At 40.8% G+C, this 22,309-nt stretch overlaps 1 protein-coding gene across 1 annotated transcript in view; it reads right to left on the bottom strand.

Moving 5' to 3' along the window:
- CAB39 (calcium binding protein 39) overlaps nt 1–22,309 on the bottom strand; it is an 85,527-nt gene that overhangs the window by 13,915 nt on the left and 49,303 nt on the right. Inside the window, exons 3-5 of the mRNA XM_032480456.1 lie at nt 10,038–10,202; nt 7,819–7,937; nt 2,569–2,737 (exon numbers count right to left, since the gene is read on the bottom strand). Of these exons, the coding sequence (XP_032336347.1) occupies nt 2,569–2,737; nt 7,819–7,937; nt 10,038–10,202 (453 nt within the window). The remainder of the gene's footprint in view (nt 1–2,568; nt 2,738–7,818; nt 7,938–10,037; nt 10,203–22,309) is intronic.

The raw sequence follows: 22,309 nt of genomic DNA, 5'->3' as shown, positions 1-22,309 counted from the left end.
ATCCATGCGGGCTATGGGTGCGTGGTTTCCTTTCCAAAATGCTCAGAAATCATCTCTTTAGCAGTATTTTCTAGAACCTCACACAGATACAACTTTAAAATCCAAGTGCAAGCAGCCATTCTGGGGAATCTACCTTCTTTCCTTCTGGAAAACTGGAAATAAATTTGTTGGCCTTCTGACACCCTTTCCCGTCTCCTTAATTCTTCAAAAAAAAAAAAAAATTCAAACAAATATTTTGCTGCTGATTTACTATCCCCCAGTACCCATTCACTCGAGCTATGAATCTTGGACACATTTCAAGCAGGTAGTTTTAATTTCCTTTTAAGACTCAGCACCTGCTCCTCAGACTTGAAATCCAGGGTTATGGATGAGCTGTATTTGTTTGGAGGTTTTTGTGTGTAGAATGCATTTTCTAGGAAGGTAGCTCTGGTCACATTTTCTCAAAGGAGAGAATGAACTAAGGGTTTCTTCTCTTCCATTATAAAAATACTCTCTGCAAAGAGGAACGGCGGCAAACCAGAGAGGAGTGGTCCTCCTTCCCTCCTCATCAGCACCTTCATTGGTGCGAAGGTGAGACCATCCTTGCTGGTCCTTCTCCCTGCGCTGGGTGGCCTTTCCTGGGGTGGGGTGGGGTGGGGTGGGTGTGGCTTCAGTCTATTTGACAGGTCTGTGCCTCTCCTATATCGGCTTAGTTTTGGGCTGTACTTAATTTTGTTCCTTGGAGAGCTCTCTGTTCAGGGGCCTTAGTTCCCCCTTTCTTGGTCATCAGGAGCAGCTGAGATATAGAAGCCAGGCCTGCTCCTCACTCCTCTCTGTCCTGAGCTCATCCTTAGAATCCTACACAGTTTCTAAAGCTTCCCTTCTTCAAGTGGAGAACACCTGCCTCCCTCTGCCCGGTCCCTCCTGCACTGGCTACCATGCCCTGACAGGGCTGCTTTACCCACAGTGATCCTATCACCACCATCTTCTTGATGAGAATTTCATTCAAAGAAGCTACCCTAACTGAGATGAAATTATCAGCAAGGCCAACCAAGACTGTCAAGTACTGTGAATCAACTTCTGGCACACAGTGAGCACCTCTCTCACCTCTAGGCCAATTCTGCCATCTGTGCCAGGAGCACGTCTCCATGTCCTTCCTCCACTGGGGCAGGTGGCCCGGCTGCATTCTCTCACACTATTGCTGCTCCCCTCCCCTCTGCCCCCACCCTCCTGCTCCCAGAGTGCTCCACTCTCGGGTCCTGGCTGGCTTTCCATCCCTTCTTGACACACGGTGCTGCTACACCTCCCTTCATAACAGGTCTGCTGCTTCTGAATGGGGCACAGCCTTCCACCAGTACATCCTAACCCTGAGTCCCATCCCACCAAGTGCAGTGATCCCTAAGATGTTATTGTTACCATTCTACCTTACAATCTCAAATGCATTTCATTTTGCATTGTACATCAGCATATAAATATCTGAGGTCTTACCCTAAGGCCTCTGAAAACCTCTCTGATAATCCCTAGGCACCTCTTACATCATTACCTTATTCTCATTCAATGTGAAAGGTCCCCAGGCTTTCATCCTATTTTAAGAATGTTCATTCGCCCCGAGGGACAAATTTTATTCAGATGCCAAGCTGTGTGCTCATTACCTCAGCAGCTCCTTATATATAAAACTGAACCCTCACAAGAAAAGTGGCCACTTCTCACTGTAACAGTGTTCATGGTTCCTGAACACAGTCATCTGCATGTTAGTATGTTAAATTCTGATGAAAACTGCAGTTCTAAATATTCACTTAGGAGGTCAGACACTTTATAAGGGAATGTAACATATAAAGACTCGCTCTCATTGTGAAAAACACTAATAAAGATTACTGCTTTATTTATATACCTTAAACAGCACTCAACTGTGCAACTCAAAACAAAATTGTGCACATTATACCGTGGTAACCACACCATATGTGTACTTAAATTATACAGACATACAACAGGGAGACAAGGCAGGCAGGAGCGGGAGGAACAGTTCCAGTGACTCCGCCCCCGCCCCCGCTCCCCCTACCCCTTGCGTTTAATAAACAAGCTTTGGCCTGAGCACGAGATGGGAGAGGTAAGTCCACTGCGCCCTCGAGCCTGTTCATAATAGTGAAATCCCTGTCCTGAACGTGCTTCCAGTATTTAAAGACACGCATATTCCAAATTAACACAGCCCTGAACAGAGGCCAACTGCTTCGTCTGATGCTTTATACGTTCCAATGCAGGAGAGAAATCTGATTTTTACATGTACTGTATTCTATATACCGTATTTGATTGGTAATTGAACAGAAAATTGTACTTTTGACCATATAGGACTTCTGTCTTTTAGAAAGACTTTAGAATCTACCTTTCCGACCTCTTTTAAGCTGTGACTCTACTGTGTATATCTGAGTCTCACACACACACACACACACACACACACACAGAATATAAAGTCTCTCTCCCCGCTAGAGGGCAGCCGTGCACAGTCTTGGAGGGTAGAAAGTTTAGGGAAAAAAACAGCACACCCGTTAATCTGACTTGCATGTATTTAGAATTCTATAGTTTTTATGTTACCTTGAATGTGGCAAACGCATCTGAAGCTATGTCAAATGTTGACATTTCGACATATCTGAAGAAATCATAAAACTGTTCTGACCACAAAATGATTTTTGCAAGTGGTTCATGTCTGATGCATTCTCTTAACATTATTCCACAATTTAGAGCTATTTCTGGAGATTCATACCTGCAAAAAGAAAAAAAAGACAAATATGATTGCCTTCTTCCCCAATTACTGCTTTTTAAAAACTCCAACACTGAACAGTTCCAATTTTTAGAACAGGAAGTTTCAGATGTGTCCTAACTGACCAGAGCAGGTTACAAAATGCATTCCTCTTAGAGCAGAATAGGTGCTCAGAGGACTTGACTCTAGAGGGCACACACACAATAGTTGGTCGTGACTGCTTCAAACCTAAGAAAAGTAATAGCCATGAGGATGATCATGTGAATTGAAGTCCACTACTTAAGCTAAAAGGTTTAAAGAGAAATGTTCAGGATCACACCTCCAGTAGGGTTAATTTTACATGTGGTGCTCTCAACACTTCAGAAAAACCAAAAGCTGAGTCAGAAAACAATATGAAATACAAAATAGTTTCTTAAATTCATAGTACCTAAATGGGTCTATGAAATATATAGCATTTATACTTCAGTTGTTTCAAGATAACACTCAAAATAGACTCTTGGCAACACATAAATACCACAAAGCTGACAGCCTCGTCTTGAGGATGTCACCAAGTGCCAGGTCAGGGATGGCCCAAGGGCTCTCTCAGTGGACACAGGCGACCCCATGACATCCTTCATCAGCTCTCCAAGCACGGCCGTCCTTCACACCCATCTCAACGCCTCTCGCCTCTTCCTGCCCGATGAGTAGAAAGAAAACCTCCTTCTCCCCTCAGCCTAGCAGCCTTTTCCGTTCTGACACACACCAAACCTCTTGGACTGGACTCTGCTACTCTGCTCAGAAACATCGCTCTGTTCCTCCACTTCCTTTCAAGATGCAGGCACAGGTTTAATCTCTTTCCCCACTCACAGTGTCCTCTGGTTTCCTGCCATTGACTCCATTTCCCAACATGCTACTAGGAAGGGCCTCCTCTTGGCTAAAATAAATGGTCTTTCCTCATAACACAAATTCTGCTAGTCTCCTGACATGCAGATCTTTGCTTCTCTCTCTTTAAAAAAAAAGAAAGAAAAACTCTCCCAGTTCTCCTTTCTACCTCCTGACTGTTCCCATTTCTTGCCTGGCTGAGGTCTTTCCTCCGTTGCCTCTGGCCTGCTAGTGACCGGCCTTATGACCTCATGGCTCCCAGCATGACTCCTAAATTGCCCCACTCAGAGCCACCCTGAACTGTAGTTAGGTGTTTTCTGTTGCTTCTGGACAACTTCAGTTAAAGTCTACCATCAACTCTCTGGGTCTAATTTGGCATCACTATTTTGTTTCAGTTACTTGTGTCTAAAACAGGTCTAACAGAACTTTCTTTGATAATGGAAATGTTCTGTATCTGTGCTGTCTACTGAGCACTTGAAAATTGGCTAGTATGACTGATTGTTAAATGTTATTTGATTTAAATTAATTAAAAAAAATACCTGCATGCTGTTAGCAGGTGCTGTATTGAACAGCACAGTTCTAAACCTTCCCTCTTTATCCACTCCTAATCTTCCCATCTTCAGTTCACCACTACTTTTTAATACTTGAGATAGCTCAGTCTCCTTTCCTTTGATCCATTCCCACTGCTGCATGAAGTCACACCTCCTCATGCAAGTGCCCCCTAACTAGCATCTTTGTTCAAGCTGTATCTAAACAGATCTACCCAACGTACAAGTATATCAATAGCCTTTCCAGCTCAGGGCCTTAAAATGATTCCTTCTTGCTAATCAAATGGACAAAATTCTGGGCTATGACGTGCAGGCTTCCCTGCAGGAGGTACCTTTCCTCTGAGAGGCACCGCTGGGCCAGGGCACATCCTGATTATCTCCCTGCTGTTGCTGATCACCGTGCTCATTCTCACCCCGGTACTTACTCCCTTTTTTCGGTCTATGCATATTCTAAACTATCTGGAATCTCAAGCCTAAGTCCTACTCTGTTATCAACTCTTGCCTTACTGCCTAAACCCACGTTTTATCCCCTGAAATCCAACAGAACGGGTATCTAGTAGTAGTATCCTTTTGTTGTACAAATGTTCATCACAGACCCTCAACCAGATCAAAACGACATTCCTTTGTGTCACCTGCGGCACGGCAGCTGGAATGCTGACTGGCTCTTAGGTGACGAGAATGTCTGCTCACAAAATGGCTGATCGCACAATTCATTTCAGCTGATCTGTAACAGGCAGGAGACTAGAGAGACGAGGGTAAGATACTTTCGTACAACAAGTAGGGCAGGCTTTGATGGCAATTTGTCAAGCTTATCTTGAATGATTAAACCACAAACCAATGAGTACAAGGCAAACAGTTATGCTGCACAACCTGTTAGCACTAGAGTGGAGAGCACATTAACATTTAAATCGCCAGTGAAAAAACCTACTGCCCACAGATGCAGACTAACACTAGCAACAAGATCATTTTCAAATGCACGCTAATACTGGCAGCATAACCCCCCAAAATGTCTAACATCAAAGAACTTCTAGACTGGGTGGATAATCACATTGCATGAAAGTAGTTCAAACTAATTAATCAACAAAAGCAGAAAAATCTTAAAAAGGTAGCTCACAAGACTCCTGGAAGAAATGGCTGTTTCTGGGTCTCATGCAGGAACCTGCACAAAATGAGCAAGGGACCAGACAGCAAGGAAGCTATCAAAGCCTAATGAGGTTTTGCCAAAAAGACACAGGAGCCAATCTGAAGGAGCTCCCGATAGCCCAAGACAGGGCAATTTGGACATAAAAATTTGGTCATAATGACTGTAATGGATTGAAACACATCAAATATATTTTAAAACCCCCTAAAACTTGAGTTTATAATGATGCTTCAAACAGTAATATACTCATTGCTCATCTAAGGAAGTAGCTAGGGTACCAACTGTTTATACTAAAAAAATGATAATTCAAGTGAAAAAAATCAAGCATCTATTCTGTTTTTCCTACAGCAGTCACTGATGAGGAACAAAACACATTTACTATATGGAGAATGAATAACAGAATTAGGAAATCGCCATTCTCAATCTAGGCAGTGATCCTCAGTGGGTACTGAAAACGTTTAGGTGAAGGGTTGATGGAGAACTTCATGAGAGACAGATTAGACGGACAACACGTGCACCCACTGACCAGTCTAAACATGACCCGAAGAAGGACAACTAGTGTTACCCAGTAAGAAGTACACAGCCCCATTCGTGAAGAATTCTTCAAAACTGAAGCCGAATCTAATCAAACCTCTAGACCTGATCACCAGTTAAAAAGAACAGAGGCTAGAGAAACATGATACATGAAACCACAGGGTGTAAATCTAAAATATATGATTTTTCTACAAAATAAATAACCCACTTGCTTCAACAAATAAATGGTGTTAAAAGAAGAGGGCAGGAATTATTACAGATTAAAAGACACTTAAGAGTCACAGCAGCCGAATTCAGTTTGTGAAGTTGCTTGAAAACTGATTTAAACAAAGTAACTGAAAAATGACATTTTTGGTGAAAATGAAGGAAATCTGAGCACTGACTGGGTATAAGATGTGAGGTTTTTAAAATGATACTATAATTATGTTAAACAATCCTTTATGTATTATGTACTAGTGCTGCACACTGGAGTGATGTGTGTGAGGAAAACAGGAGGCAAGGAATAGACGAAACAAGAATGACAAAATGTTAGTAACTGCTGAAGCTGGGTGACAGGAGAGAAGGGTTTCTTGTATTATTCCCTCCAGTTTTATGTATATTTTCCACATTAAAAACTAAAAAGGGTGGGGGAGGGGTTCTGTTGGATCCCAACACCAAGGGCTTCCCCATGCTTCTCACCTCCCTAAGCCGAGGTTTCTGCTCTGGCCAGCTCAGTGGAGAGTCTTAAACCTTTCTTTACATTGTATCTCAAAAGTCTGACTTTATATGATATTTAACAATGTTTTTCGTATCATACCCCTTACTATTCTAAAGTGAAAACACAGGCAGAGTTAACTAATTTATAGATTTTAATAACCACTGCTTTCTATGGAAAAAGGAATATTGGCTTTAAAAATACACAAAGACATCTGGAAGCTGCTCTAAGAACACCAAAATGTCAGGCTACTCACTACATGCTCACACATGCAGTGCTAGATTGAGACAACAAAAAATTAGATGCCAAAAATTCTGTATGGCAACATCTGAAGAAGCAACATAGATAGTTAGAACTAGAATGAAGGAAATAGGATGCTGGCATCCAACACACGCACTGACTCATGATTTGCCTGAACAAGTCTGAACTTGGGGGAAGTGTTAAACCACAGAGATACGAATCAGAGTGAGGCAAGCTGCCCAGCTCGGGGCAGGGGAGCAGGCTGATGCACGCCCACAGTCATGCCAGTAAAACGCTCGCCCGTCAACTTGACAGCACACACCGGTGCACACCGTACCCAGAGCTGGCAACCGCTCCGGTGTGAAACAACAAGAGGCTACTCTGACAATCAGTGAGAAGAGAGAGAGGATTTTTTTTAAGCTTCAATTGTAAGGCATTTTTTTTAGTTTTTGTTTGTTTGTTTGTTTGTTTGTTTTGAAACTGACAGGCTACCCAAAGATAAATGCCTGCTTAGTCCAACAGTAATTCTAAGAAGATGCAGTGTGAATTACCAAATTAAGTGGGTTAGCGAATGGACATACACAGGTGCACTGCAAAGGGGACAATGCCATAAACATGACTTTGTAGACTGAAGAAGGTTAAGCTATACAGCGTCCACGCTCCACTTACTGGGCAGCCTTTACTGCCTTACAGTGTGCACATATGTCCAAATAAGATGTCTTTAACTGTAAGATTTAACTGGTATTTCATATAATTAAGGTTTTTACATCTTAGAGTGGTGAAACGAGGCCACAAAGGACTTACCTCTTTCTTCAGTCATGCATGATTTGAGACTTTAAAGCATCACAATTCACCTAACTTTAAAACCCCATGGGCATTTTCAAATTCAGTTTAGCTCACAGGTTGAATTTTAAGGACAGAAATGTGTTCAAGATCTATGGAAAAATGAGCTGCTCAAACTACAGAGAAAATGCTTTCCCACATTTACCATACTGTTTTTGCCCAAGACCATCTTCCCTTTGTATTTTTCAAGTCAAAAATGCAAATTTTATTACATTATACATACCCTTTCAATAACATGAACAAAATATTCTGCTGGGTGCAGATGTATTCAACAGTAGGAGTTCTTGTACCAATTTGTCTTCTGAGAATATTGTTGAAAATTTGAGCCACATCTTTTTTGCCCTATTAGGAAGACAAAAATATTTACCTGACTAAGTATCAAAATGCCCATCCACTCTCCCAAATAAACTAAAATCAAGGCACTGCATATTTATAATTGTGACTGAATATCTTAGTTTAAAATGTTCATAGACATTAAAGTTTCTTATTTTATTTCCTTTATAATTCCAAATTCTAACTTTTAATAGTAAAATATTTTTGACATGAATAATGTGTTGACAAAGTGAAATCTTACTTCATATAATTTGAACCATTTCTAACTCTTAGAATCATGCTGACTCAGGTATGAAAAACAAAACATTGCTATATGCTTACATTGTTCAGCGGTCTGATTCCCACCCAAACGGAACAAGAAGCTTCAAGTAGGATGCTCATACTGTAAACAATACAGATAGCTTCCTTTTATAGTGGTAGAAGGAGAAACTATACTCTGCTAGTATAAGAAAAGTGAAAGAATTCTCAAAGAAGTTAAGCTTTAATGGTAAGTAGATATATCCTATTAAACTAGGTCTACTTGGGAAAAGCTTTACATGGATTAATAACGAAGGTACTAAGTGTCACATGATGCAATAGTTTAGAGATCAGAATTATACCACTGTATTTTACTAAACAAAATAGCGCGATGTTAACGCTATATGGTGAATCTTATAATGAGAAAGCTGCACAAGAATCAACAAATAGAGAAGCAGACTCCAAGAGATGTTTCAGAGCAGCCACCTGCTGTGAGGCTGACAAGTATGCTGGGGAGTAAGGGAAATGCTGGCTTTCCAGAGATCCCCCTGGGGCCTGTGCTAGGTCTGGAGTAGTAACGGCAATCTCTAAGAACCAGTTTCAAGGGCACACATTTCTTTTAAATTCATGTCTCTAAAGTCCCAAGTGACTTTAAACTCGGGGTACAGGTTGGGGAGCTGGGTGGGTAGACAAAGAAGGAACTAGATGTTCCAGTGCATTCCCACCTTTGCAGCAGAAATAAAAACTGTTGTTAGAATTTGATACTCCATTAAAAATACATGAAACCAGCTATTAAGTGGAAATATCATAGTTCTATCTGTTCTAAAGGACAGAAATACATTTTTATTCTTTTTTATTATCTACAGGTAATATACTCAAGTAGCCTATGAACCACACCTTCCCATCCTTCTCCGAAGTTAAATCTGTCTATAAGTTTGTCATTTTCCCCCCTGGTTTTTCAAACACCTACATAGATATCCAATCCCTCAGAACAATAAACACTGGGGCTTGAAACAAAGCACACCTACGACAAAGAGTCAAAGAGGAGACTGCTCATGACCATGCCAGAAACCTTCATTACACGCTTCTCAGAACAGTATCAAGGACCATTCTTCTCACTATTAAATTCACTGAATATCTAACCATCAGATCTGGTATGGTCTGGCTGTATAAGCCTGGGAAAGGATCTCAAATGCCTCCCAGGGCTGGTCAGGAAATGCAAACGAGTGCAGCAGGCCCTGAGGCAGAAGAGCAAGCTGTGCTGCCTGTAGCAAACTCAAGTGCGGATGCCTCCCGCGTGGCAGGCGGAGGGGGCCGTGCAGGACCACACGCCCAGTGCTGCCAAATGTTCAACAGAAGCCAGAAATTCAAAATTGTGTATATAATCTCCTGTCAGTTTAGGTTATTACCCTAACTTAAATATTTAAAAGCAGTGCCAAACAAACACCTATAATCTCTGCTGTAATAAGTTCTCAACAAGTTAAAAAAATTAGGCGTAACTAGATGTTCTCTAAGATCTCATCTATCTCAACAACTCTAAAAGTCTATTCTTCTTTAGACTGTTTATTCCTTGAGAGCCAAGGACCAGTGAATTACGTAAAACAGCAGCTGTATATTAAGTACAACCTAAATGAAAGGGCATAATGAATACCTAAGAAACTTCACATACAATGTAGTGAAACAGGGGGGTAGCGGGGGGAACCTGGCCTAAGCCCGAGACGCCCTTGAGCTCCTGCCCTGGCCCCGCTAATTAGGCAGACAGCCCGGGCATGCTTGCAGGTCAGTTTCCCTGAGCCAAGAGCCCAACAGGAATCGTAAGGAGTTTCAAAGGAGAGAACACACGGAAAAGAGCTATAAAAATTGATTTCTTACCTCAAAGTCAATAAGCTGTAAGTCAGCTACCAGGGTGCTAAGGAGGCCACTGTTATACAGTTCCTGAGCAAGCTGTGCCACTGCTTCTGTCTGTGGCTCTTTTTCATTTGTGCCGTACAGAATTTCTTTCATGGCAACCAGATTTTTGGAAACTTCTTCTGTAGCCTGATTTTGTAGGAGAGGAGAAAAGTAATTCATTTAAACAAACATAAACAGCATACGTACATTTGCTAAATACCTTCCCCATATATTATGTACCCACAGATTTTTGTACAAGAGAGTGGGAAAGCCCCATCCTTAACCTCAGGAGTCAAACACTGAGTGAGAGTGAGTGAGTGAGTGAGTGAGTGAGAGGGAGAGAGAGAGAGAGAGAGAGAGAGAGAGAGAGAGAGAGAGAGAGAGAGAGAGAGAGAGAGAGAGAGAGAGAGAGAGAGAGAGAAGTGTGTGTGTGTGTGTGTGTGCGCGCGCGCGCGCACGCATGCGCCCATGTAGGGACTGACATACGCGTTCAACAGAGAAGGCTGCCAGATTCACAACCTGCACACCTGAATTCTGAAAACAACGTTGTTATAGTAGAAGCAGGGAGTAAAGGTTCAATTCTGCCTCCCCTGAGAGAGAAACAACGTGGAAGAGGCATGTGAGCTGACCCTGAGAACTGGGAGACACTGACAAGCAAGGACCCGCTGGGGAGGAGACTGGGGGAAAGGACTGACAGGGACTGGGCTGAGGGAGAGGAAGCAGCACAGGGCCTGTCAGAGAAAAGGTGTGGAGGGAATAAGGGAGTAATGGCAGAAATGAAGCAGAAAGAGGCCTTGAATGGAAAGCTAAAATATTAGCAATAAATAAAAAGACACTAAAAGGTTCCTACTTCTGGCCAAGATGAAGAACAAGGGTCAGATTTACCTTTCCCCATGAAAAGGGCCAAAAATTGGAGAAAATATATGAAACAATGAATTTTAAACATGAAACTTCAGGCAGCACGGGACAGCGAGCCCTGAGAGAAGGGAAACAAATGAAGTGAACCTCACAACTGCCCTGGCTTATTACCCAGACAGAATCTCTAGGCCATATCACAGGAAGGGAAAGACAGGCAGAACAGGCAATCTCCTCATGAGGAGACCGAGCTCGGCATATACGGAGGCCGAGGAGACGTGTTAGTTCCGCAGTGCAAAGTACCAGAAAGCAGAGAGAGGCACTGAACGGGTGTTAGAGACCTGCAAAGACGCACTTGCTTCTCCAGCTGAGTACTGATAAGCACATGCATACAAGGAAAGCACCCCAGGCCGGGGAACAGAGCCATGGAGCTCACACAAGGCTCACATCAACCTGATGGAAAACCTCATATTCACAGGCAGCAAGCAGAGCTCTCAAAGGGCTTTGTCTCTGCTGTTATAAAAAATTAGTCCTGGACTAATTTCTGCTCTAGTCCTGCCAAACAATGAAAAGCAAGCCTAGAAAGAATTGAAACTGGAAAACACAACCATTAAGGGGGAGAAGAACCAATCAATAGAAATAGCCCTGCAAAGTGACACAGATGGTAGAAATTAAATAAGGACATTGAAAGTTACCATAACTACTGTCAATATATTCAGGGCAAAAAATGAGCATGTTAAGTAAAGGTAAGGAAGACATAAAAAAAAAAAAAAAAAAGACCAAAATCAAACACTTAAAAACAAAAATTACAGTATCACCTCACACCAGTCAAAACGTCCATCATCGAAAAGTCTACAAATAATAAATGCTGGAGAGGGTATGGAGAAAGGGAACCCTCCCACACTCTTGGTGGGAATGTAAATTGGTGCAGCCACTATGGAGAATAATATGGACGTTCCTTAAAAAACTAAAAAATAGAGTTACCATATGATCCAGCAATCCCACTCCTGGGCATGTATCTGAAAAAAACTAATTCAAAAAGATACATGCACCCCAGTGTTCAACAGAAGCACTATTTACAACAGCTAAGACATGGAAACAACCTAAATGTTCATTAACAGATGAATGGATAAAAAAGATGTGGTGTGTATACACACACACACACACACACACACACACATATACACACAATGGAATATTACTCAGCCATAAAAATGAATGAAATAATGCCATTTGCAGCAACATGGATGGACCTAGAGATTATCATACTAAATGAAGGAAGTCAGACAGGGAAAGATAAATATCATATGATATCACTTATATGTGGAATCTGAAAAAATGATACAGATGAACTTATTTACAAAACAGAAATAGACTCAAAGACATAGAAAGAAACTAATGGTTACTAAAGGCGGGGGTGGAGGGATAAATTAGGAATTTGGGATTAACAGATACTACTATATATAAAATAGATAAACAAGGATCTAAGGACAGGGAACCATATTCCATACCTTGTAATAACCTATAATGGAAAAGAATCTGAAAAGTAATAGATACGTATATGTACAACTGAATCACTTTGTTGTACACCTGAAACACTGTAAACAACTCTACTTCAATAAAAAAAATAAAAACTACAGGGTCTGAAACAAAAATGACACTGGATGGGATTAACAGATTAGACATTATGGAAGAAACGGTTAGTAAATATGAAGACAGAGCAGCAAAAGCTATCCAAAATGAAACACACAAGGGGGGGAAGAGCACATCAGGATACTGGAAGCAGTCTGATGCATGTGTAACTGTAGTCTAACATATGTGTAACTACAGTCCCCAAAGGAGGGGGAAGGCAGACAAAACATATGAAGACATAACAACTGAAAAATTTCCAAATTTAATGGAAACTGTAATCCCATGGAGGCAAGAAGTTTAAAAAAAATTCTAAGCACAAGAAACAGGGAGAAAACTATGTCAAGGCATGGAAAAATCAAATTGCTTAAGTTCAATGAAGAGAAAAACTTATGGCAACTAGAGGGAAAAAAAACATTACAAAGAATCAAAAAATGACAACAGCCTTCTTGACAGAAATGATGCAAGTCAAAAGATAGTGGAAGAACATCATTAAAGTTCTGGGGAAAAACAAAACTAAACTGTCATTGTAGAATCCTATAACCCACTGTAAAAATATCATTCAAAAATGAAGATGAAATAAGAGTTTTTGAGACATAGAAAAGCTGGAAGATTTTGTCACTAGCAGACCTGTGCTATAGGAAATGTTTAAGGAAGTCCTATAGGCAGGAGATTCAAGGTGAGAACCTGTATATACAGAAAAGAAGGAAGAACACTGGAGATAGTAATGCAAATAAATATAAAAGATTTTCCTAGTATTTAAAAATAATTGGCTGTTTAAGTAACTGTATTCTGGGGTTATGACATATGTAGACCAAGAATATGTGGCAACAGTAACTCAAAGGGAGGTTAGTGTTGTAAGGTTTTTCTATGTGAAGCAGTATCTATTTCTTGAAGACAAACTAAAAGTTAAATGCATATACTGTAAATCTTAAAAGAACCACTATAAAACAAAACAGTTACAGCCAATACACAGAGAAAGCAGGTTATTAAATGTATACGAAAAATATGAAGGCTATAAAAAGCTAAATAAACAGAAGTATTTATGACCAGAAATATACCTCAGGGAGATTACTTAACACAGAGTCAGAGGACAGCAATGCTTAATGCTACCTAAAGAATCATCTAGGTCCACGGTGTTCCCTTTTACAACCTCATAATCCTCTTACCAAATGGTCACATTGCTTCACTTTAAATATTTCCAGTGTCCAGTAATGAGTATGAACAGATTTTAGAATCAGACAACTGTTAGAAAATGTTATAGTGAGACAAACATTGCCTCACCATAGTGTCTGCTGGTCCTGGGCCTGCACTGCAGATAAGCCAGTCTCCTAACGTCTCCTCCACATAAAGGCTCCTCACTGAAAACAGCTTGTCTGTCTTCCCCAAATAGTCTTCTCCAAAAACCTCCGCTCAGCTTCTTTAACTGTCCTCCTTATTAAAGGCAGGACTAACATTTCAACTCTATCCAGATGGAATGATGCAGAAGACACCAGACAGCCACTTTCCTGCAAACGCTGCAAATGTCATTGTAGCTCAGGACCGCCATGAAGAATTTCTGCAGTTATATCATATAATTCATTCAAAGCCAGATCTTTGAATAACACTGCAATGATGGCTTTAATACTTCTCGCTATTTAACTTAATCTCATTAACAGCCCATCATTCAACATTGTGGAAGTATTTCTGAATTCTGAAGGACATCCAGTATGCCAGCTATAGCTCTCATTTGTATTAACTGAAAATCTGATAGGTAGGTATGTCTCCCATGCCTCAATCCCTAACCAAAATGCTGAAAAGGAAGTAGCTATGAATGGAGCCTTTGAATCATCACACTCTTTTCAGCAACAATCGGCTAATAATCTTTTGGGTGTGGTTGCTCAGCCACTTATATCTATACTTATTTCCAAATCACATTCAAAAGGCTTTTTGCTAACTACTCTGATTAAAATATGAACTATACTATTTCCTCCATATTTCCTGAATAAGAGGACATGAAATGAAGTTATTTGGTATGACTTCTTTACTTAGTCTTTGCTGGTTTCTACTGACTACTGCTTTCTTTTCTAAATGCTTATAAATTATCCTCCTCCTAATCCCATCATGAAACCTTATTCAGTATCAATATTAAGCAGAATCTTTACCTTTTCCAGTCTGCTGTTACTACTCTATTCTGTTAATGCCTTAGATTTCTGACAGCAGTTTGTCATCATCCCATATATAAATCTTAAGTATCTCAGCATGTACTTTTTCTGAGCCAGGTGATAAAAATCACTTATTAGCAGTAAATGTTCTTTTATAATCTAATTACATGTGTTGCCTTTTCAATTTCTTTGTATTAGTCTTTATTCTTAAGACGATTCTCTTTGACAGGGCAGAATCTGGCAATTAGTAGGTTTTCTGAGTATTATCTGTGGATTTTATTCAGTGACCCTATGTAGTAGACCTCAGCCCCCTTTGCTTCTTTGACTAGATCAAAGCTTGGGGGCTTTTAACAACCCTTCATGTGCCTGAGTTTTATACTCTGCTTTGAAATCATGATAGGATTTTGAATCTGAATTCAGACCATACTCTATGCTTTCTGATAGTAAAAGATGAGTAAGAAGTGGGGGTGTATTTTAAGGCATGGGGTTTGTTTCTGAGGTGATGAAATTTCTAAAATTGACCATGGTTGTGGTTGCACATTATCTGTGAATAAACTGAAAACCACTGAATGGTACACTTTGGGTGGGTGAATTGTATGATGTGCAAGCTATATTGCAATAAAGCTGTTTTTGAAAAACAGAGGAGAGAAGCAAGGAAACAGAAAGCTACTTAAGGGACTTCTGAGATTAAAGACATCCTGGTTTCACACATAAAGCTCTCTTCTTGCCTTTCAGAAGACGACACTGTCACCTACATCATGAGTGTGGAGGAAAATACCAATGGAATTCCCTCATCTGCTAACCATTATACCCCTCGACCTATATTAACCCTCCTCGCTCTGGATTCCACTCACCTCCTTGCTTTCTCAGGATCTCATCCCATCTGTTATCTCCTTCTCATATAGTCAGCTCCCCTCTTACTTGATTCCCCTCAAACTCAATTTTAAATATGATCAAGATTTTCATTAACAAAATTACATAAGCTCTCCTTTGACTGCATAACCCACTCCCAGCTACTGCCTACCCATAATTAAACCTCTCAAAACACCTACCTGTGTTTTATAGCCCACATATCTTTCCAGTTCACTCTCCACCTCAATCCCATGTGCCTTCTATGACTAGTACTTTATAACTTTAAGACAGTTACCAATGACCTGCCTGCCATTAAACACAATTTTCAGTCTTCATTACATGTGTGCTCTTGGCAGCATTTGAAGTTGTTGATTACATCCTTCTTTTAAAACTGATCCTCCCTGTCCTCTGTGACTTACCAAAACTCTAATTTTTTTCTTCCTGTCTCGCTGGTTGCTCCTTCTAAGTCTCCTTTTCAGCTCATCCTCCTTGACTGGGCCATTTAGACACTGGGAATTCCTCAAGGCAGAGCACAAGGCCCTCTTCTCATTCTGTCATCTCTCCCTAAGTGATCTCATCCGCACCCACATCTTTAATTAACCCTTAAATGCAGATGCCTCGCAGATTCCTATCTTTAATCCAGTTCTCTTACTAGTATATTAAACAGCCTACTCAAAATGTCTCTACTTGGATGCTTCAAGGGACCTCAGACCTAACGCACCTAAAACAGAACTCATGACCTTGCCTGATGCCTGGTATTCGTCCCTTGTCCCATATTTCTGGGAGTGATACCACTGCTGATGCTCTTAACATCTCAGAAACTTAGGATTAATCCTCTTCCATCTTCCTCACACTGCCCCAATATCTACTTCATCATCAAGTCCCCCATATCCATCTGTTTATCCCCCCACCATCACCATCCAAGTCAGAGTCTCCGTAACTCTTGTCTGGACTACTGAGTAGACTACCGACTGGTTTCCTTGAATCCCCTACAGTCCATTCTCCACATAACAACTAGACCAATCTTTTCATAACAGAAATATGATTAACATTTGTGCTCAAAACTTAAAAGGCTTTGTCTTAAAATGCTTACATTTTTGTGTTTCAAATGCTTTAATTACCTATTGCTCTTAGGATGGAGAAAATTTCCTTTTAACATGGCCTGTAAAACCCTGAATCGTCTGACCTACCTCTCTGACTTACCTTCCAGTGCAATTCCTCCCCCCACTATCTATACACCAGTGCTCTGGTCACACTGGTCTCCTGTCAGGGTCCTTGCATACGTGGTTTCCTATGCCTGCAACGTTCTTTGTGCTCACATCCTGCCCCACTTCCTGGCCAACTCCCACTCTCCCTTCATTGCTCAGCTCAACGATCACTTCCTCAGAGAAGTCTTTCTAAGTAAATTCTATCATACATTCTCCTACCACCTGGTCCTTCTTCAGTGTTTCTCAGAGCTGCATATAATTCTGCTTTTCCTTATGATTTCTAATTAATGTCTGTTTCCTTCTGCTCCATCAGGAGCCCAGTGCTTGCAGGTGCTCTGTACATGCTTCATGAAATGACTGAACATCAGTATAAAATCCAGAGGAACATGGGATGGAGGGAAATGTGACATTATCACACCATAAAGTCAAGGAATTCCTTCTTTTAAAGTAGTGCAGATACAGGGGCTGGAAGGAAGGACACCCTGCAACATCTCACCGAGAAAAGTTAAGGGAATCTACTTGGTAGAGTTACAATGGCGAGCAAGGAACCTAACTCCTCGTTTTCTCAGAGAAAACAGTCTGGAAGAATACACACCAAACTGAGTACAGTCTGCCTATGGCAAGGGGTAAAAAGAATACTTTCACTTTTCATTTGCCGTACTTTAGAGCTGTCTGTATGTTTTACAATTCATATTTTAATTTTTTTAAAGAGCAAAATACCATAGGGAATGAGATAAATAGATGAAAGTGTTCAGTATGTTGGTAACAACTGGTTTATCTTCCTATTTCTACTTTCGTTTCCCCCTTTTCACTCTTCCCCACACAACCCTAAACTTTTAAGATTTCTAACAAATAACTAAGTATATAGGTCACATATGTAAATAGGTCTACCAACCATGTAAATAGGCACTTAAAAAACAGCGCCACAAATGATGCCAAATAAAAAGCTAGTTTGGAATAGAGCTTAACAGATAAAAGGTTGACTCGAACTACTCTGAAATAGAGAATGGCACTGGGGACAAGAAACTTCCAAATACCTGGGTACTTCCAAGGTTAGTTACCATCTTCACAGGATAATCGGCAGCATGATATAAAAGAAAAACTAAACTTCATCAACTTTATTGTTTATTAACAGTCCTGATAAATGAGAGTGATCAAGTTCATATTTCAATTGATGACTTCTAATTTAACGCATATTTCAACTATTTGTGTGATTTCTGTTCCCCAATATATCAACCACACGTTGATTAAAAAAGAGCTTAAAAAATAAGTAATATGACCAACTATTACTAAAAGGTGATCAGAAAAGCTTAAGAATTTATGTGTTTCACCAGAAAAGGCGATGAAGAATTTACTGAATGAAGATGCCACATACAGAGCAAATAACTTGGCCATAATTCTTATTTAGATTTCACCTGGTTCTCTACATCAGCATTCATAGTAGTGACCCTGCCCAGTTCCCCATCTCTGGCCAGCCTGCATTATATCAATATGTTCTCTGCCTCCCTGACCACATCCTCCTTATCTGCCACCTTCCAGTTTGTCTCCTCACACCTACTCAGTAAGCTATTCACACTTACAGCTCCTCACACACTGTACCCACGTCAAGCTGCTGAGATCATCATGATACCTAATCCGCTGGGCTCCGTAATGACCAGTGCTACCTGTCTGGGAAGACTGTATGTTTCAGGGCTGCCCGTGCCTGTGGCTCCAGGTCTCTCACTCCCCTACGCAACGCTGGATGGCCTTTACTGAAAATCTTCTCTACTTCAGCGCCCAGGGTTCTGAGCATTGCAGAGAAGGTGATGGAACTTGTGCACACTTGGTTCACTAAAATTCATCCTGTTCAATTGCCTTCACTCCCTCCAGAAACATTCCTTTCAGCTGGATTGGTTTTTAACCAGTTACTCCCAGCAGCAAATATTTTAAACAGTTGCTTCACTTTCCTCAAGAGGCTTTAGCTCTCTTTCCAGTCTACGTATCTGAACATTTAGCTTCACTCCTTCCATACTGAGATAAGACTTTCTAATGAAAACATCTTCAACTTCCTTGATCCATCTTGTGTATCCCTGCCATCCTCTGTCTCAACCCTGCAGACACAGCAGAATCACTTGGGGGACTTTTAAACAAAGATGCCCACTCCCCTAAGAGACTTGTCAAAGACAAAAGGAAAAATAGCACTTTAATATGGAGACAGCCCTTAACCATGTGACCAAACCTGAACAGTAACAAGACGACTGACCGCATGTGCCTCTAGAAAGGACATGCCACAAAGGGCACAGCATCACTTCTGTGGGTTTCTTGCCAAAAAGGTATCACTTGCATTGAATCATGAGGAAACATCAGCCAAACTCAAATTAAGGAAGATTCTACAAAATAACTGGACAGTATTTTCCAAAAGTGTCAAGGTGACTAAAGTCAAAGACAGATTGAGAAATTGTTCCGGACGATAGGAGACTAAGACGTTATAGCTAAATGCGACGTGTGATCCTGAATTGGATCCTGGTCCAGAAAAAGGACATTAGCAGGACAACTGCAGAAATTTGAAAAAGGTTGTGGATTACTTAATAGTACTATATCAACATTAGTTTTCTGATTTGATTGTTGTACTGTGGCTACATAAAATGTTAACATTTGAGGAAGCTGGGTGAAGACCACTCTTCTTGCAATCGTTTTTATCAATCTAAAAAGCTCTTCAATCTTCGTATTTTGCTTTTACTTCACAGGTAAGAGGCACCCCTCCTTAGTTCCCCAGCTGATGGCTCTATGTACGTGTGCTGGAGAAAGGGCCTACACATGGAGGGGGCCGGCCTTGAATCAAGTCCCCCCTTGCAATTCTGTCAATAGTGTGGCCTCATGGAAGGTTGCTGGGCTCAATGCCTGCTAGGATCCATTCCATTTCTGAAGATCTCAATCCCAAATAAGGGTTCTCCCAATTCTCTTTGACCACATCACCTATTCTCACTCTTTTGCCCTGGAAGCTTTGTCTCTGCTCAAGCAACCCTGAGAGACTGAATGCTCAAACTGCTCCCCTTCCCTCTCACAGCCCATTCCCCCCCTCCCCTGTTCTCCTCCTGATGCCACAGCAGTTGATACAGGTCTCAGTCCTGGCCTTGCAGTGCTGTTTCTTCTCATCCCTACCTTTCATTTCCCTACCATACATTCGAGAGCTTTGGGAAGGGCCTGCTTACGCGTCTTTATACCCTCCTGCCGCCAGTGTCTGAGATGGTGATTTGCACATGATCTGACTTCATGATTCTGTCACCTGACTGAACTGCCGGGAACATCTTGTCAGCAGAACCCGGGGTTCTGAGACACAGACGCCACGCTTGTGTGGCCAGTGAGTCTCTATTATGCTTCATGGGTACAGACTACTAACATGGTCAACTGTTTTATAAATACATGGTCGTGAGAGAAACCTGAGAGAACAGCCACTCTGTTGGGTGAGAAGCCCACTCCTTTGACTGGAAAATGACGCGGACCCTGCCTCACTAGCTCACTGCCGACTCGTCTCGGTGAGAGGCATAGAATTTTAATTCTTGGTAGTTTTCTTGCAGCTTTTGAGAAGTAGTTTGACCTGTGTGATTCTACTAAGTAGCCATACAGTGGGAGTTTGGGACACGCAGCCGAGCAAAGCCACAGAGGAAAGAGTCTGAGGCTGGGCAGTTTCTCAGAGTCAAGGCTCTGGGTTAAGAAGTGCCGCCCCTAACTACCGGCGGGGGGCGGGGTGGGGGGGAGGCAGGCATATTAATCCTCCACAAACAACTTTACTTCTAATTAGTATCTTAAAAAATATTTTTAAATTAAACAATTTAAGGTACAGGATCTACTTAAGCAGTAACAAATGTTCCAAAGTACACAACTACTACTTGCCTTACGAGTAACAGTACCAGAATTATACTTCTTTCCCTCCCAGAGTGAGCAGACAAGTAACTACTCCAAAATTTTCAGGGTAGTGCCCATAATAACTTCTCCAGTTAGAACTAAGACTGTAAGACTTCCTGTTTCCTCATCAAAAAATACGAGGTGGAAAAAAGTCAAACAGTACAAATGGCCTATTTCAAGACACCCACCAATTCAGGTTTCATGTTAAATCTCTTCCCTTAAGCCCAACGTTCCCACAGTATACCTGTCCCTGTACTATTTTACCATCAGCAGCAGCAACCACTCAGATACAAAACACTGATGCAAAAATACAATTTTAGAAGACCAGAGGAGGTACTCACTCACCCACAAGTTCTTCCAGATCATGTCTCTAAGGGCTCAAAGCCCTTATTACCCACTCCTCCTCTAGACCCAACAAGGCCCAACTACTTTTTTTTAATAGCTAAAGTTACTTGTGAAGCCTAGCTTATTAATATATAAAGCACACTTACAGTAACATGGTTAAAGTATAGATGAGGCTTAATTCAGAAATTAAAAGGCTAATAAACTTAAAAGAAGATATTCTACTTTATAATAATATTAACTTAAAATGATAAGAGATTTCCCTCCTCCTATCAGAGGCAAAGACTTCTAGAAGATGGGCTAGTAGTATTTTAGCAAAATATTATCAAAAAGCTTTTTTAAAAGGTGCAATCCCTCTGAATCACCCATTGTACTTATAGGGAATTTACCTTGGGGGAAATAGCTAATTACACAAAGATGTAAGTATAAGCAGTGTCATTTACAAGAGCAAAGGCTTAAAAGTAAAAGTTATCCCACTGAGCTGGTTAAATCATGGTGTGCCCATAAAATGTGAGATCATGGCAAGCTTTAAGGACAATTAAGTAGATCTATACTGATAAGCAAAGATGTTAACATTAAAATTAAAACACAAATGAGGTTCTAAAATAGCATGGTTTTGTGTGCAGTATCTTATCTGCCCCAGAAAGAGAGAGAGAGTCAGAATATGAATGAGAATTGGTGAGGATATCCTATCATCTTAACAGCATTCACTCGTGGGGCAGTGTAATCAGGATGAGCTTTATTTTTCCTTTCATACTCTGTTGAATTTTTGGAATGAACATCAACTAAAATACATTATTTCATACAGATAAATGTAATTATAGAAATCAGTTAAGACTAGGCTCAATGAAGGAAGACTAGAGCTCTTGCACACACATGTACCCACACACCCACATTACCTATGGAGCGCTTATAAAAAGGGAAAGAGGGAGAAGCTGCAAATTTCAGCCTCCTCTCCCCTCACCAAATGATTTTAAGTGTACAGGACTTTGGCAAACAGATGCTGAAGTAAAGAAAGAATCTGATAACCCTAAAGTTTTGAGCCAGGAATATAAAGGCAAAATTAAACCAGTCAGTCAGGAAGAGAGAGACCACTTCTGGGGCAGAGAAAATGAATTTTGAGTTGAATGTGTTAAGTCTGAAGTGGTAACTCAAGTATGGAATCTCAATATCTTAAGTGTTGAAAGAGATGACATAGCTCATCTAAATCAATGGTTTTTAAATGCTTTTGGGGTCACCGATATCATGCTCCCTAAACCTGCTGTCACCATTTTTCAAAATAAAGATCTTGTGTAGAATCCCAATATACAAACAAGGATCAAGTAAAGCTGAAAAAGTG

This window comes from Camelus ferus, chromosome 5, assembly GCF_009834535.1.
Source record: "Camelus ferus isolate YT-003-E chromosome 5, BCGSAC_Cfer_1.0, whole genome shotgun sequence".
NCBI classification, from domain to species: Eukaryota; Metazoa; Chordata; class Mammalia; order Artiodactyla; family Camelidae; genus Camelus; species Camelus ferus.
This window is presented reverse-complemented; position numbering and strand designations above follow the sequence as displayed.